A 17,486-nucleotide genomic window follows, 5' to 3' on the forward strand; every position below is an offset into this window, starting at 1 on the left:
AGAGCTCGTGCATCGAAGCGTGGCAGCTCGATTTCAGTGTGAAGATACATATTTTTCTCTACATGAGCCTCCGATTTTATCAGTGTCTGAAACCAACAACCAGCGTGTTTCACAGTGCACTTACGATTACTCGTTTCTGGTGGATAAATTGCTAAATTTAAAAATCGGCTACACTTTAAGTTCCCGTGATGGATTTCATCGTCGGAGTTGTTTTTATTTTACAACATAGTTTACTTTGCGAAATCAAATAGAAGCACAACCCCATTGTATCTTTAAAAAGGCGTTGATATTAGGGCTGCACGATATGAGGACCGACATTACAAAACAATGACAACCGGTTCTACGAGAAGTACGTCGTTTCAGTTTGTAGGGAAGAGAACGAGCCGTAAACAGGCAGCAGCATGAGACGCCGCTACGAGAAGCAGAGCACGACGACGGCAGCGCTGGAGTTCGTCACGGCGGCGGCCGATGAGCGTGAATTTCAGACACTGACAACCAAAAACAAGTTTCTGTCCTTTCTGTTCTTTGCAGGAAATGGTGTCCATGGTTTAGTTGAGGGGTTACAGAGTGTGAAGCTGGCTGGATGCGTGGGTTAGCGAGGGGCCAAACAGGGGCTGAGACATGAGACAGACAGGGGGGTTTGGAGGCCCTGCCGTCTTACTTGGGCGAGCAGTAGTCCAGAGCGTAGTAGGAGCGGGGCAGCGTGGCCCACCCGGCCTGGCCAACGTACAAACCGCCCACGTTTTGATACCTCAGCCGCACCGAACTGGACGAGGCACCGAACGCGGCGGCCGCAAAGCCAGAAGAGGGGCTAGTGGCACAAGCCATCTCGGTCATGCTGGTCATGCCACAATGACAAAATCACCCCCCGCCGAAACACACGGGCAGAAATGAAAACATAAGATGAGAAAGGGAAAGTAAATACAAGAAAGAAGGAACTGGAAATAAAAAAAGGATGAAATCTTTTGGTGGGATCCTGAATTTCTTTCAATAAAATGAGAATCTGACCTCGAATGAAGTTCAGTACGAGTTCAGGCGGCTGTTCCCCAGCCTCCAGTTTGATAACATTTCATAAATTAAAATAAATAAAACATACTGGCTTCCACAATTACAGACTGAACTAAAAAGCTTTTCTGTTGCGACAGAGTCCACGCTGTTCCGTGCAGAAACCAGGTCAAAGGCGACAAACGTCCTCTCTCACCTGTTCTCCTTTCCGTTGGGGATGACGGAGAGGCGGTCTGCGTTGTTCCTGTCGCTGCAGACGTACGTGTTCCTCCGGGTCATGCCTGCCGACGCGGTGTTATTCTGCAGAGGATAATCAGATGTGCTACTAAATTAATACAAAATGTTACAAAGCACAACAGTGTTTGTGTAGGAAGCACGTTAGCGTCAGCTGATGCAGTCTGAAGATATGAAATAATAAAAACATGAAGCAGACATTAATATATTAACTCCCTTTAAACCATGTCAATCATCAGTCCAGAGTTAATATTAATATATATATATTAATATTAATATATATATATATTAATATTAATATATATATATATATATATATATATATATATATATATATATATATATATATATATATATATATATATATATATATATATATATATATATATATATATATATATATATATATATATATATATATATATATATATATATATAGTATAGAACGATGTCTTTTGAGGAAGATATAATAGTTTTGAGTATTTGCTGCTTTTGTTGAGCCACGCTGTGTTTGTTGTAACTCACGCTCGGGCCGGTGGTGGCGCCTTTCCTGCGGTCGGGGATGTCGGCCTTGTTGGGGTTGTTGGCGTTGCCCAGCAGCGGGCTGGCGGGTGGAGCCCCGCGGCTCCCCGGGGTGCTGGGTTTACGGAGCTGGACGCCACTTTCCTCCTTGGCGCTGTTCTCCGCTGTGGTGGTCTGACTCCTCTTTGGATGAGACGTCCCCGGGGGGACGTTCTGACCGACTGCAGAGCGAGAGACAGATGTGTGACTCAAAGATGTTTCTACCTCCGGCAAAAAGAAGTGTTTTTATCTAAAAATGAGACGACCTACATTTGGGGAAAGCACTGACTCAACGTGTCAGAGGACATAATCGTCAGCACCTTTGTGTTGTTTTAGAGAACGTAGTTCATAGATGAAAAAATAAATCTGTCTTTTGTTTGTTTAAATTTAAATGATGCATTTGAAGCCGTATCTTCCTCTGAGAATAGACCCGCGGCTCGAGCTGATGCATTTAGACGATTAATCGTTCAACTGAAGATCATGTTGGATCATTGATTGAGCAGAACTTGCAGAACTTCACTGGTTGAAGCTTCTTAGATGTGAAGATTCGCTGGTTTTCTTAAACTTAAACTGAATATCTTTCTTGTTTTGTCTGACCAACAGCCCAAAACACTATTTGGACTGGACTTTGATTCATCAGATCCATCAGAGTTTCCCAAACAATCATTCATAATAAAACAATAACTTGTATCTGTTGCGGCCTCACATGCGTCCAAATGTAATTGCTGCCATTTTGTGTCTGAAACTCGGGGAATAATCGCCGTGTTGGAGCTTAAAAGCTTCTCAGTTAAGCTGCAGATCTAACAGAGAGGAAAGCAGCACAAACTGAACTTATTGACAAAGCGTTATATCACAGTGGACAGCACGGAGCTGTGCAAATGAGCTGAAGGTTAAAGTGCCTCCACCATGTGACCGTTTGATTCAACGGCTTTCATCAGCCGGACAGAGTAACTGACGGCGAGCCTTTAATAGGAGGGAGAGGCGGCGCACGGTTCGAGCTGCTGAGGAAACTAAATGTTCCTCCTCACCTTGTTCGCTGTAACGCCTCTGTTTGTGGTTGGAGGAGACGCTCCTCTGGACTTTGAGGTGGGAGGGCGACTGGCCGTTGAGCTCGCTGTTGGGTCTCGGCTTGGCCAGAGAGAGGTTGCTGCTGGAGGCCGACTCGCTGGGCTCCTGCTGGGAGGACCGAACATACAGCACGTGAGCGTGATTTACAATCAGTAGAAGAAGAAGTACACGTATGAGGTTTTTCTACTTTACGTCAAAGTATTAATACTAAATATATATTTATCATAATAAATAATAATATTGGTTAAACATCTAGAGGTATATAAAATAATTAAAATCAGCTTTAGCATTAAAGTAATGAACTCATTAATAATTATACTGCATATTTTCACTTTAATACTTTTATTGTACTTGAATGCAGGTTCGTTGTATTTATACTTTTACTCAAAGAAAATCCCCGTTTTAAAAGAAAAGATTACATTATTATACTTTCACACTTTTCTACTGTATTCTTTAAATCACTTTATTTATTATTTATTTTATACAATGTCTTCTTATTCTCCATTTAATTAGCTTTGTATGTTTATGCAGTTTTATGCAAATCACTTTGAATTGTCTTTGCGTGACATTCTCTGTGCTACGGTTTATAACAACAACAGCAGCAGAAGTATTAATGTCTTACCCCGATTTATAACACGGAGCTGCAACTGTGGAACAGCTGATCTCTATTAATTAAGAAAACTTTTCCTTTTTTCTCCAAATGACACGTCCTGTGCATCAAAACTAAAACTGAGACACAAGTTGTGAGCAGTCGACCAACGTGAGATAAAGTCTCTCCTGTTTCCTCACGTTGGTGAACGTGAGCCGGTCACTGATATCAGTTTTCTAAGTGAGGACGTATGTCATGTCTGGAAAAGCGTGTTCTTCCCTAAAACAAAGAAGTCTAAACGCTCCTGCTTGTTGACGTGACCGTGAAGATGAGCGGGCACACTAATGCACCGATAGTGTTCGTACCTCGGAGGCCTTCCTGCCCAGCAGCAGGTAGGTGGCCGTGATCTCGTCATACTTCATCTTGGCCAGAGACTCTTGGATCTCCTCCAGGTTGTAGCCCATCCCCACCATCACATCTGCACAGGACCAAACACACAAGGGCTCAGTTAAACACACACACACACACACACACACACACAAAAGGCTTTCGAAGAACATCCGATTTGATTGCAGATGAAACTTCAAGCTCAGACTAAAATGTTGGAGTTCGGTGATAATAATGACCTTCAGATTGAACCCGTGCGTCATTATCTTGTTGTGATGTTTATAATAATATATATATATATATATATAATATAATATTATAATATGTAATTTGTTCTTTGGTGTCTCCTAAAATAGATCATCTCAACGAGACTTCCTGATTAAAGAAAAGTTGGTTCAAACCACTGCAGCAGATTTTGTGTTTATTAGACAAAAGTCTGTAATAAAAATAATTTCCAACTTCATGTTTTTATATCTAATAAAATATTTTACAAATCGATATTTGTTGGTTTTTAGCCTCAAAAACATCATCTTCACTGCCGTCACAAATAGTTTGCTCTTCCGCTTGCAGTGACGAGTTCTATTCATTAAAGACAGTATTTAATTAGAAAAGGCTAACTCATTTAATCCAATAAATCACTTTATTCAGATCTAATTTATGGTGTTGACGTCATTAAATATAACGACAGACATTCAAAGCCTCCAAAGAAGCTTTGAATGTGAGAAAACTAATTAAATCCTCAGTTTGGCATTTTGCAGATGCTGTGAGCTCCTCAGTGAGCGCATCACACGGACAGTTAACGAGGTTCATGAGTGTGACGTGTGAAATGACTCCGGTGAGTGAATCAGTCAGCAGAGAAGTTCAGGTAATCAGTCTCCTGCTCGTCAGCTCTGCCTCGACCAATCAGAAGCAGAGAGATGACGATCTATCTATCTATCTATCTATCTATCTATCTATCTATACACACACAATGACGTGTTGCCTTCCCTACGTTCCTGCTGCAGCTCCAGTCGGATCTGCTTTAAGTATGTGTGTGTATAAACTGTATTTATTCAAGTTTCTCAACAAAAAAAATGACATTCAAACACGTTATGATAACGTAATTTCTCATCACCTGACGTTCATTTAAACTGAATGGAGCATGAACGCACCACAGTGCAACTGCATGGAGCATGAACGCACCACAGTGCAACTGCATGGAGCATGAACGCACCACAGTGCAACTGCATGGAGCATGAACGCACCACAGTGCAACTGAATGGAGCACCACAGTGCAACTGAATGGAGCATGAACGCACCACAGTGCAACTGAATGGAGCATGAACGCACCACAGTGCAACTCTACAGTCTCCCTCCTTCCGCTGCTAACAGCAGTTTTTAAATTTGAATAATTTCGGCCTCGACTTGGTGCCGATGTTTCGGATCTTACGACGTCGCTCCTTTACTGTAATGCAGCCTTTAAACCCAGGAAAAGAAAACACTGATGCCATTTTACCAGATCTAATATCTAAGATGATATCAAGTCTCATAACACAATATAATATCGTGCACAGCCTCAGTGACGTGAAGTAAAAGCTGCAGCTCATGCAGACACAAAGGGTGAGAAACTGTAACCAGGCAGAATCTGTGATCTTCCTCAGACTCTCTCTTCTCCTCTTTCTCACTTTCAGCCTCCTGCTCCCCCTCAACACTTATTCTGCTTCTCTTGTTTCTCCTCACAATGTGCGTCACTGCTGTGGATCGGATGAAGAAGTCCTCGTCTTCAGGGCAAACAACAGCAGATGTTTTATGGTCCGATTTGGATTAGATTTAGGAATATTTCAACAAAAGAAAACTGCATGTTTTCAGACGTGGAAAACATGACTATTGTTTTCCTAATCCATCGGTTTAATAAATGGTTTTTTTTGTAAACCGTTACGTTTGTTACAGTTTCATTCAGACACGCAGCAGTTGGCGGAGAACAGCGGCGAGTTTTTCTGTTCTGTGACGGGTTTTAAAATGTTCTTCGCTGTTAAGACTTCATTAATGTCCACGAGTGCGTCAGGAAGCAAAGATGTTAAGTTCCTTTTTGCTCACGTTCAAGGCTGGAAATAGAGAAGCAGTAACTTTGATGAGAAATTGTTTCCTGGTTTGATCAGTGGCAAAAACAAGCACTTTCATTGGACGTGCAGAAGTGACAGAATCGGGCTAAAATAAAAATGTCCCCATTCGTCACTTCGACACCAAAACAGGGGAAAATCAGTCCAGGTTGAAAAACACCAAAGTTTCTCATGTTGCTGCGAGAGTCTAAAAGATGCTTTGTGATTTGGGAGGTTTATGTAAAATGCATTATTTAGGATTCCTCAGAAAGACTTCTCTTCCCCAGCTTCTCTTCCTCCTGCACTGACTGATGGGGAGTTTGTGCCGGCACATGTGCTCTGACAGCCAACCCCAGCTGCTGTTACATAAGAGCTCCCCCGTTCACAGCTTTCATCCAGGGCACGACGGGGAAGCTTCTCCCCCCTCCCTCTCTCCCTCTCTTTGCATGCAGCAGCACTGCTCCCGTTTATTTATTCATCATCACAATTCATCTTTTCTTTTAAAGCTCTTCAGCGCTGAAATAATGAGAGCTTTGTGTTGAGGAGCTGTGACCTCGCTAATGTTTTAAACACATTCTCTGAAGAAACATACAGATCGTTAGTGCAATAAAACAGGAAAGGAAATCTTTCTCTGATTACACAACAGGGTATCACGGGCCAGATGGTCATAAAGCTTCATAAGAAAATGCAGTTCTGTGATTTCAGCATCATCAGTGGGTTTGTTTTACCTATCCTCTTCTCATCCGTGATGTCCAGCTCTGGTTCAGTGTAAGGCTTGAGCTCGTCCTCTTCAAATCCTGCATTGATCCATCGATCCTTCATGATTTGCTGCAAAAGCAAAGGGAGACAATTAAGAGCCCGACTGATGCCGAGTTTCTACTGAGAGATATTTAAGAGTTACAACAGACTACATCTATTTTCATGGGTAGATTACTGAACGGGCCCTCCTGACCTTCACCTACAAAATGTCACTCAAAGAGACACGAACTACACAGAAAGAGGGTCGAAATGACCACAAAGAAACACAGAACAGCTGCAAAGAGATGCAAAGAAACACAAAGAAACAGACTTTCAACGATTAAAAAAAAGAAAACGTGCAAAACAAGGAGACACAAAGTAAAAATACTTAAAATAACTGCAAAGAAACAACGACAAAAGAGACAAAATGACTTCAAAGAGACAAAATGAAATTAAAGAGACACAAAATGACTGCAAAGAGACACAAAATGACTAAAATAAAAAGGGGAACCAACCACAGACAAAAGCTCAATACAAAAAGACCAAAACAACTGCAAAGAGAGACACAAATGAACACCAGGAAGAGGCTGAACAACTACAGTATAAAGCCTGCATGTCTTCTATGTAGGAGGTGTTGGGGCCTTTCGCGTGTCTGTGCCCAGGGGTCCATTGTTTCATAATCCGCTCATGTCTATTTTGCTTAGTGTCAGTGATCGAAGGCGAGAAGCTTCGCCTCGCTAGATGCATTTTCCTGAAACATCAATGAGCCATTCTTCACGTGGTCTTCAGCATCTACGATCTCCGCCTGCATCAGAAGCTCGGAGGACAAACCACGAACAGTCCACACTGACTAATCAAAGTTATTGTGGAATCTAATCCAATTTAATTTGCAGCTGATCAATTGCTCTCTGGGGGTTTTAATGAAGGACAAAGCCAAACTAATCATCGCTGGTCATACTCCGACGCAACCGGCGCTGCAGCCGTAATCCAGGGCAATCATGTGGCATCTGAGGCCAACACATGTGACCCGCAGTCCAGCCAACGTTTACTTTAATTCACTTACATTCAAGATGCAATAAAACTCCCTTCTCGTAAAATAACTTAGATTAGATGGCCCATTTAAAACACCACAAGACACGATGCAGTTTAGAGCTCACGTGTCAAAAACACTGTTGTTTATATGTAAATGATATACCGCTGGTGTCGGGCCGGGCTGCAGGGTTACAGATAATGTGCCGCTCCGATTGATCCGTGGAACGAGTCCGTCTGCCTGCTTTCTGCCTCTTACATCAAACACCACTATTTTAATGTCAGCAGACGCTCCTAAAGAAACTAATGTCTAAATATTTATAGTATTATCCGATTATGAATTGTGGAAAATGAAATAACTTTAATCTGTGGAGACATTCTGACCTTTGATAATACGTGTTAATATAATAAAATAATTATACTACGAGACTTGTTGTTGGCTCGTCTTCATCTCTTCCGCTAATATATATGTCGACTTAACTTAACTTAACGAACAAGCGCTTCTTATTCCACAGGAAAGTATTGTACGTTTTACTGCAATAGATTTATTTACTGCTGAACGATGATGCAGACGTGTTGGTCAAGTGTCAGTCTGACTCATTTGCATATTCATAGATACAAACTAAATGAGGCAAAGGTGTAGCGGTGCATCTAAGAATAGAAAAGAAATGATAAAATACATAATCTTTATGAAGAGAGATGAGTGTTGGGGGTTTACATCAATGCCAGGAGAGAAACTTTGACTGCGGTTTAAGGTTTGAATTGTAACGGTTCTTCCTTTTGATCAGTGCTTTAGACCGGACTACGCTGGTTTCATGTGCCGCCCTGGACGCCGTGAAGAACCCTCGACTCAGAGATGAAGTGAACAAGAAAGACAAGAATGACGATGTATTATTCATAGTTACTACATCAGAAAGAAGAAGGAGAGTGTGGGCCGGGCGCGCACAGAAAACAGGACACTGTGGGCGTCGGAGGAGATGAGGCAGGAGGGGGGGAGCAGGAGCCGAGAGGAGGGGAGAGGGGTTGCTGGAGAGGTGGAGGATAGATGGCATTCTCCGATGGTGCAGACGTACTCGGGGGAGTGAGATAAGAATTGAGAGGTATATTTACATTTTCTGCGTCCTCCCTCACCTCGAGAGTTCCCCGCTTGGTCGGGTTGAGCACCAGGAAGCGTTTGAGGAGGTTCTCGCAGTCTGTGGACATGTAGAACGGGATGCGGTACTTCCCTCTGAGCACACGCTCCCGCAGCTCCTGCAGGGAGGACAGCGGAAACCAGGACGTTAGCGAGTCACATTTTTTATATCGCTGCACATCTGAAGAAATCAACACATGGACGTTAGTTTCATACGTGAAGAAACGTTACGCAGAGAGTAGCTTCTAATACCGTGTTAGTATCTGCAACGGCTCACATGTACGAGATCAAAGCAGCGTCTTAAATCATGTCACAGCTGAATACTGCGCTCATATGAGCGAGCGCTACAGACACAACGACAAGTTCACTCTCTTAGCGACCTGCTGAAATGTGTTTCATCTTTTTATTCTCTTTCCTTTATTTGAAACTGTAAACTTACATATTAGCAAAGGAAAACATCAGAAAACGAAAAACTAAACAAATCTAACAATAAAGAAAGAAATTAAGCAGAAATACGAGTTTATTTTCTCTTATTTTGTTCATATTATATTAAAACTAAATTAAACTTTTGCCACGCGGTCCTACCTTGAGGTTCTGTCCATCGAAGGGCAGCGATCCGCTGACCAGCGTGTACAGAATGACGCCCAGACTCCAGACGTCCACCTCCGGCCCGTCGTACTTCTTCCCCTGGAAAAGCTCCGGCGCTGCGTACGGCGGAGAGCCGCAGAACGTGTCCAGCTTGTTGCCCATCGTGAACTCATTGCTGAAGCCGAAGTCTGCGATCTTGATGTTCATGTCGGCGTCGAGGAGCAAGTTCTCCGCCTGGGTGCAGACACAAGAAGGTGTTCAGATGCCTTTTATCTACAGTTCATTAATAAACGATCATTCAAAGGGTTCGCTCAAGTCATACGGCGACCAACGTTAAATTCATTTTCATCATCTATTAATACATCATATGTTTTCATGAATTAATTAATTAAAAGGAAATATTTACATCTGGTGCATGAACACTTCAAATAGCTCTTTTCTCTGATCAAAAATATAAAATAATATTAAAATAAAAAGGTGCATTTAAAAGATATTTGGCATTTTTCCTAATGAAAGACTCGATTCAATGATCCAAACTGTTGCTGATGCGTCTCTGTTGCTTGACTAATAGATTATTTCTGCTCTAATTAGCACTTGTTCATATCCACAGACTGATGTGGGTGATATAGTCCGATCTAATGAAAACTGTGAACGTCTCCTTTGTGAAAGTGTGCGAAACGTAGGCGAGGATTTGAACTCAAACATCTGCTCACACAAGCAGCTGCAGGCCAAAGACTAATTAGGAAGTCGAAGCAAAGAGAGCAGAAGAAGAAATCTTCCATCGAGCCGAAGGACTGAACCACGAGGAGTAAACAACGCTCATTGTAACGTGGCAGACCATAATGAAAAGCAAAAAAGCTAAATGATCTCAGCGGGTGACACAGCTGAAGCTAAAGAGCAAAGTGGCCTCCACGCCTGAGGTGTTGTGCTGGTTACAAATTAATCGCATGTTCTCCACACTCCGCGTGACATGCTGCATGTACACGTGCGCCCAAACATTCATCCAGTGCATACATGAAGCAGGGAGACTCCTCTCACATCTCCCTCTTCATGGATCATTCATGAAGCTCTACACAGGAAACACTTTACACTTTGCAGCAGATGCACGTTGCTTCTCTGAGCCCAGCGACTCCCACTGACGGCGAGATAAAAATACAGACGCATCAATATTTATACTCCGAGGAAAGTAAGGAGGTCCATTTAACACTACAAACGGGTGATGTGGTGCAGAACATGTGAGCAGTTTAAAAGAGGGGTCGCCCCCCTTTGTGGCGTAGGGATACGTTAAAAGGAAAAAAGGTGCAGCTAAGAGGAGAAAGTCAGAAAAAGTAGAGCTTCATTAGCAGCATATGCTGCGTCGAGAGTCATCAGTGGGAATATGGGAGTTAAGGTTAGAGAACACGCAACACTGACGTCAGCTCCACATTCTGTGACCTTTCCGTCCAACGTGAGTCACAAGTAATTAGCCTCAAAACGTTTAAATTCATAGGGTTACAGATAAACACGACTGCACTTCATCTTCCTATAAAAACACCCCGCGCTCAAATGTATATCACATTCCTGAGAGTTATCTTGCGGAACGAAAACGTACATTTGTTTTGTCAAAAGAAAACCTCAACGTTTGAGGCTGGAACCGTCACAACACCCGCTTTAATTATGACGCAAAGCATTCATGGATTATCTAAATAGTTGGCAGTTGATTAATCATTTACGCGACTAATCTTACTTAATTCAAGTCTCATTTAGGCTAATTATTTATATTTCATATTGAATGTTACTCATATTTTGTAGTTTAATTGGAAAGTGTTGCGTGTCGCGTCGATGTTTTAATAACTGAGGAGTTCTTCTGTACAATATTACAATAACTGGAACTACATTTTAAACGGTGCAGACTCTAAATTGATGAAACATTAGTCGGTTCATTTCTCCTAAAAAGGCCAGAGAACACAGTGATGTTGCTCTTTGTGAACCGTCACGTGGCTGCATTGCATTCTGGTCCATTTACGCGTCTGTCAGTGCAGATGAAAAGTTGCTTCTCTGAACTCACCTTGAGGTCTCTGTGAACAATGTGCTTCTGGTGGCAGTACTGCACCGCTGATACAATCTGCGAGAGGAAAAAAGAAACGCAAGAGTTCAGTGAAATGTCTGTTGTCAGCCTGTGACGAAGGATGTGGTGGAGGACATGTGGTCGACACACACAGCGAAGATAAAAACACAACACAGGTGGGGCTGAAGACAGCAGGAAGGTTAGATGTTCTCTCTGTGCAGCACATTCAAAAGCTGGATGAACAAAATCTTTGGCATTTCGCTTGACAAATGTCACACGCAGATACATTTTCTGTTGCTTTACTAACAGACAGCAACAGAAATGTATTAAGAAAGGTATTTATTTGCAAATTTGGCGTCTCGAGAAGTTCTAAACCTTCCTTTTAAAACTAAATAAGTGTTTGTCAGTCGATGACTTTGCACCGCGTGTCTCAGTCATTTAGAGGTGAGTGATGGGGGAAGAGGCCGGTTTGGACGTTGCTCATCGGACACAGAGAGGTTTCTGTCCTAAAAGCGGGACAGAGGACGGCGACCTGTCTGAGGTAGAGCCGAGAGCAGAGGTGTGAAACCAGAACACTGCAGGGGGACAAAGCTGGGTACCTGTCTAAATTTAGCCCTGGCCTCTTTTTCCTTCATTCGTCCATGTGCAACCAGGTAGTCAAACACCTCTCCTGCAGAAGAGACGAAGAGAGAGAGCATTAGAGGATAACAACGAGAACAGAAGACAGAAGGAGCAATGCATGAGAAGAACAGAGAGAAACTAAAAGTGAGTCACAACTTTTAAGAATAAGCACATATAAATAACTTCACAATGAACTTTTCTTGAGCAGCTGGCCTGCACAGTCACCCATGTACCCATGTGCATGGTTCGAGGGAGTTTGTTAACCATATTGAGGAGAGCGTGGTGCCGCTTCCTCCACACTGAGCCTGTCCTGGAGCCACAAAGCTGCTGCCGAGTCCCGCAGCAGACCCTTCCCTCGGCCCACACATCCAAAACGTGACTACGCTCGTGTGCTAATTGAACTCGAGCGGCTGGCGTGCACGTGCGAGTCCAAACCAGGGCGAAAAGAGGAACTAAACAAAACAACAAGCAACAAAAACGCCTCCCACACTTTTCCTGAATCCTGGAAACCCTCCCAGTCTCTCAGCGCTGACCTGCAGAGGCGGTCAGAGTACGTTTCTGTATTTCAGAGCTCAAGAAAAGCAACAATTCAACGCTGCGCTCTGACTCAGCTGCTAAAGACAGAATGTGGCAGCTAACACTTTGCATGTCAGAGCTAAAGAGCACAGCGTGTGCTGTACATGGGGATGAGATTAGGGAACACAACTGGGAAGTAGCAAGGCAATTGTAATCTAGGAACACATGCATTAAAGGACAATCACGTAGAAATCTGGATAATGTACGAATGTGAAAAAGCATCATGACATTCCTGAAGAATTCTATAATGCCTTGAGCCACATCGACTCAGAGCCCCAAGCGTTGCCCCCGTTTGAATGTAATTAGCCCTGATGCAGTAACACCCGACATGGTCCTGGATAGACGTCTCCTGACGCTTGTATATTTCAGTTCGATATGCTCTTAAAGATTTGTTCTGGGGGGAAAAAGGAAAGTTAAAGACAAGCCCACTGGATGGCGGGGAAGACATCTACGTCAGGCGGCTGTTAAGTAACAAGATTTACAGCCACGCTCTTGTTAATCTTAGTTTGTGCCGCGGAGGCCGACGGTAATAACTGTAGTTTTGCAGTTATTGGGATAAGAAATATGAACTGCTGAAGGTGTTAGATGAAACGTTGATGCATGAACATTGTGACGATTCATCCTGAACCGTGAATGTTTGTACAAAATGTGACGCCAAGCCATCAAAACGGTTGCATTATGAATCAATTATCAAAGAACGTCATGTTAATGACGGTGCAGCGCAGCCACACGTGGCAGAACATGTTTTGTTTGGACTTTCTCCGTTAGAATAAATCATGCTGCAGTCACTTTAAACTTGCCCGACGTTATTTCCCAGCAAGAACACTTCCGAACATCTGCGGAGTTTGTATTTTTTTGCGTGGGAAATATTAGATTTACTTCATTTAAGATCGAATGCAATCGGCCTCTGATCAGAGTTCCCGTCTCGGCGGTAATGCGATTCACAATTTGTCGTCTCTTCGCTCTAAATGTGACCTTTCCAAGAAATCAATGACAAGAAGTGGCTTTTAGGCGTCCTGTGCATGTGTGACGCTGCATTTAATGAGACTTTCAGCACAACACTCCTAAGTAAACTCCCTCCCTGTAATCATCTTCAGTGACACAATGAGATGCCACTTCCTGTCGCTTCCTGATGGTGTCCGTTCGTCTTATTAGTTCGTCAACTGAAGAGTTTCCAGGAAATGTTTTTCTTACATTTTAATGGTCGTTTAATGAGCGTCCTTATTCTTCTTTATTCGCTGCAACACAAAGTCACTTGTGATGCTAATTTAGATTTAGTCACAGGTGTGTGTGTGTGTGTGTGGGGCTACGGAGGAGCTGCATCATGACAGACATGTTCTTCCTGCTCTGACTCGCCTCTCTGCATTTCCTGATTTGAGTTTCTACACCAACACACGTCACCATCCCTCCCCAGCTTACTGTCTCTTAACTGCTCCACACCGATGGGATGTTTTCAGCTCCTTAGTGGAGGTTCAAGTCTCCCACTTCATGTTCGTCGTCGCTTAGTTTTGCTTTATATCAACTTTAACGCGTGAATGGAACACAAGTGTTTCTATCCGCCCGTTTTTAAATGTACATTTTCTGTTGATCACTTCCAATTTAGGACCGAGTTACAAAGTCCTCTCCAGTAAACGTTCTGGAAAATAATTAAGAAACAATGGACCCGTAAAATAAAGATTTTATTGTGAAGATGCTTCAACTTATGGACTCAACTTCCTGTCCACATGTTCAGCATCAACCTCTTAACGCTCCCTTATAAAATGTTCTTCCACATTTCTCCTTCCAGGTGGAAGTAGAGTCTGCAGACTACGTGCAGATCCCAGTGTGTATAAATTATTAACGCACACATTTATCACATTTCCGTGTTAATAAATCACATTTGGGACGCAGCACACAGCGTGCACATTTCTAACAGACTATATCTGGTCTTCTGTACAGCAGCTGTTGGAGATGTTAGATTCATTTGAAATACATTCACAGTTTTGTTTCATGTGTGCACTTCAGTGTGAGGACTGCAGCTTTCTCTTTTAGATAGAGGGTCGTATTAATGTCTAAAAGAGGACGTCGTATTCAAATGTATTTCTGTCTCACCTCCGCTGGCGTACTCCATCACCAGGTAGAGCGTCCTCTCCGTCTCAATCACTTCAAAAAGCTTGACTGGAAGGAGGGAGGCAGAGAAAAAAAGAAAGAGGACATTTAAAACTCAATTATGTTTAAAGATGGAAATTAATTCATGGACACAAAAATGTTTCCAAACAGGCACCTAGTGTGTGTGTGTGTGTGTGTGTGTGTGTGTGTGTGTCGTGACCATGGAAGCACAGCATCGAGCCGAGCTTAGCAGCACTCAATATTTACCGTCCAAAAGCAGTTTTTTTCTCTTATTCTTTTTTTACTGCAGTGAGTTCAGCTCGAAGATATAAAAGAGGGATGTGTGATGAGCGGCTGAGGGCTGTACTGCTAAATATAGACGAGGTGGGATGGAAGACAATGAGCGAGAGATGGAGAGTGTCAGGCCTGGTGAGCGCTTACTATCACCCTGGTAATTATAATCACATTTCTGCAGAGGAAATCATGGAGCGCAGGGAAAGGAAATTAAAAGTAATTAGCGGGGCATCCTGTCTCGTACAAACCAACCGCACCGTGTGCACGCTGCTGTGTGTGTGTGTGTGTGTTTATGGCACGTGTGTGTTCTGTATGTGCATTTGTACAGACTTTACAAATAAGTTCATAAACAAGTTAGAATGAGAAACTTTTTCGAGCCTTGGTCTGACTTTTAGAGGCGTGTCTCCGGTGTGAACAACTGTGATCATCTATTTATTAAAAACAAAGACAAATATTTGATGATTCCAGCTTAGAAAATTTGAGGTTTTATTGTTTTGCTTTCTTAAAACTTTTAAGAAAAGAAACTTGCTTTTGTCTAGAAGCTTTTACTACATTTCAACCTCACCCGCAGCACTTTTTCATTTTTTTATTTAGTCCTTTCAAAGATAACTTCTCAGCACTTTGTCTTATTAGACAGTTGAAAGTTGAGGCTGAGATAGGAAACAAAAAAGGGAGGTGTGACACGCACCCAGTCGCAATCAATGCCAATTATTCAGCTTTAATTTACTGTCATTTTATTTGCTTTTAAAGTCTTTTTTTGTCTTTTTAAAAAGAATCTTGTTCTTGTATGTGATATTAATAACCTCGATGAATTCGTACTTCTCTGCCTTAGAAAATTGTGATTTAACATTTTATGAATGAAACGAATGGTCAGACGAACAGATATCGTAAATACTCGTTAGTAACTCTAAAGCTCTGATCCCATCATGCTCGTGTTCAACAGCTGGAGGGTTTTGTGATATTTGCTTCTCGTTGCTGCAGTGGTTTGGTGTTCGTTGGCATTTCCTCTTGCCGTCGGCTGTGTGAAAGTTTGTGCCGCTCCAGACAGTGAGCTCTTTGTTTTACATCAAACACGCTTCATTTTCTAATCCCAAAACAAAGCAGAGAGAGCGATGCTGCAGCTTCAGTCTCAGCAGACACACAACAGTCCACAGAGGTCCCGGATCGTTTATCTAACACCATTTCAATTTCACATAAAAATGTTAACGCTTTGGCATAGGCTGTCGTGTTTGAGCTTTCCTTATAGGTTGGATGGCTGCCATGTTGACACAAACTTTCACATGTGATAGGATTGTTTGATTTTAAAGAACTCTGTCTGCTTGAACAAAAACAAATACAAAAAAAGGAACTAAAAACGCTGATACAGCAGCGCTTAGAAGTTAAAGCAAGCTGATGAAATACAGGCTGGCAGCATGCTGCAGGATCATGTGACTGTCCAGTAACAGAAAGGTCAAAGGTTAGAGAGCCCTGCGTGTCAAGGCGGCAAACTCCCCCCTGATCAGTCCGACGTGGAAATGACTGAAGAACTCAAATGTCTGAATTTACACATGTAGTGTAAATGTGTTGAGCATTTCTAAATCACAGTTCACTTCATATTTAATCATATTTTCACGCTCATAATGTGAACAGATGCCGATTGTGCTAAAGAACTGCGTTTATTTGTGCAACACCCACTTACCTATATTGGGATGATTCAAAATCTTCATTATTCTAACTTCTCTGAAGAGCTGCAATGAAAGAGAGAAACAAACGTTTAGTTTACTCTGTGGGTTTCAGGATTTAATATTTTATTGACATTTCAACAGAGTCAACAGGGACACTCTGGGTTTGGTGAGCTCAGGACGGTACATGCAGGGAGCTTTATTCCAGCACACTGGGTAAAGAAAAAACACAATATTAAAAAAAGAGAAATAAATGTGACACAACGAGAGCAGTTACACCTCGTCTGTCGTACAAAAGCACTTTCTCCAGCGTGTCAACCTGCACCAATGTTAGAGCTGTACCGAGTACGTTGAAGCTTTGAAGCTTGCACGTGTGTTAATTGAGAATAAACCGTGTTTTTGCACAGTGGTCGCTGCGTAGGATACAAACATTTCCCAATAACTAAACTGAAGTCCAAAAGTCACATGTTATTGAAGAAAAAAAGAATTCACAACACGTTTTCTTCTCTCGACATGTTCCGCTTCAATCCATATTTGTTTTAGTTATGTTCCTGCCATTTAAAAAAAAATGGGATGACTTCATAAAATATGCCGACAGACATTCAAAGCTTCGAATGACATTAGATCCAGCCTCAACCAACACACACCATCTCATTAAGTGGCATTCAAAAAGGTCACAAAGCAATAATTAATGTTTAATTTAATTTTAAATGGATGTTCAGATTTGCACACAGAGATTACATCAATGCCACTTTTCTCTCCGCCTTGTGTCGGATATCCGCGTCACATT

General features: G+C 42.3%; 1 protein-coding gene across 25 annotated transcripts in view; it reads right to left on the reverse strand.

Annotated features, from left to right (window-relative positions):
* mark3a (MAP/microtubule affinity-regulating kinase 3a) overlaps positions 1-17,486 on the reverse strand; it is a 41,757-nt gene that overhangs the window by 10,445 nt on the left and 13,826 nt on the right. For 10 of the 25 annotated variants that reach the window (XR_003834351.1, XM_029460013.1, XM_029460011.1 and 7 more), the window contains exons 4-15: positions 16,714-16,762; positions 14,745-14,810; positions 12,056-12,126; positions 11,457-11,513; positions 9,407-9,643; positions 8,800-8,940; positions 6,651-6,750; positions 3,823-3,935; positions 2,829-2,976; positions 1,765-1,982; positions 1,202-1,305; positions 662-838 (exon numbers count right to left, since the gene is read on the reverse strand). Coding sequence is in view for 24 of the 25 variants with exons in the window: in XM_029460013.1 (XP_029315873.1) it covers positions 662-838; positions 1,202-1,305; positions 1,765-1,982; positions 2,829-2,976; positions 3,823-3,935; positions 6,651-6,750; positions 8,800-8,940; positions 9,407-9,643; positions 11,457-11,513; positions 12,056-12,126; positions 14,745-14,810; positions 16,714-16,762 (1,481 nt within the window). In the remaining variant the exon portion in view is untranslated. The remainder of the gene's footprint in view (positions 1-661; positions 839-1,201; positions 1,306-1,764; positions 1,983-2,828; positions 2,977-3,822; positions 3,936-6,650; positions 6,751-8,799; positions 8,941-9,406; positions 9,644-11,456; positions 11,514-12,055; positions 12,127-14,744; positions 14,811-16,713; positions 16,763-17,486) is intronic. The other 15 variants (XM_029460019.1, XM_029460026.1, XM_029460022.1 and 12 more) reach the window with 6 other exon arrangements.

The sequence above is a fragment of the Cottoperca gobio genome, chromosome 22 (assembly GCF_900634415.1).
Source record: "Cottoperca gobio chromosome 22, fCotGob3.1, whole genome shotgun sequence".
In the NCBI taxonomy this organism is placed as follows: domain Eukaryota; kingdom Metazoa; phylum Chordata; class Actinopteri; order Perciformes; family Bovichtidae; genus Cottoperca; species Cottoperca gobio.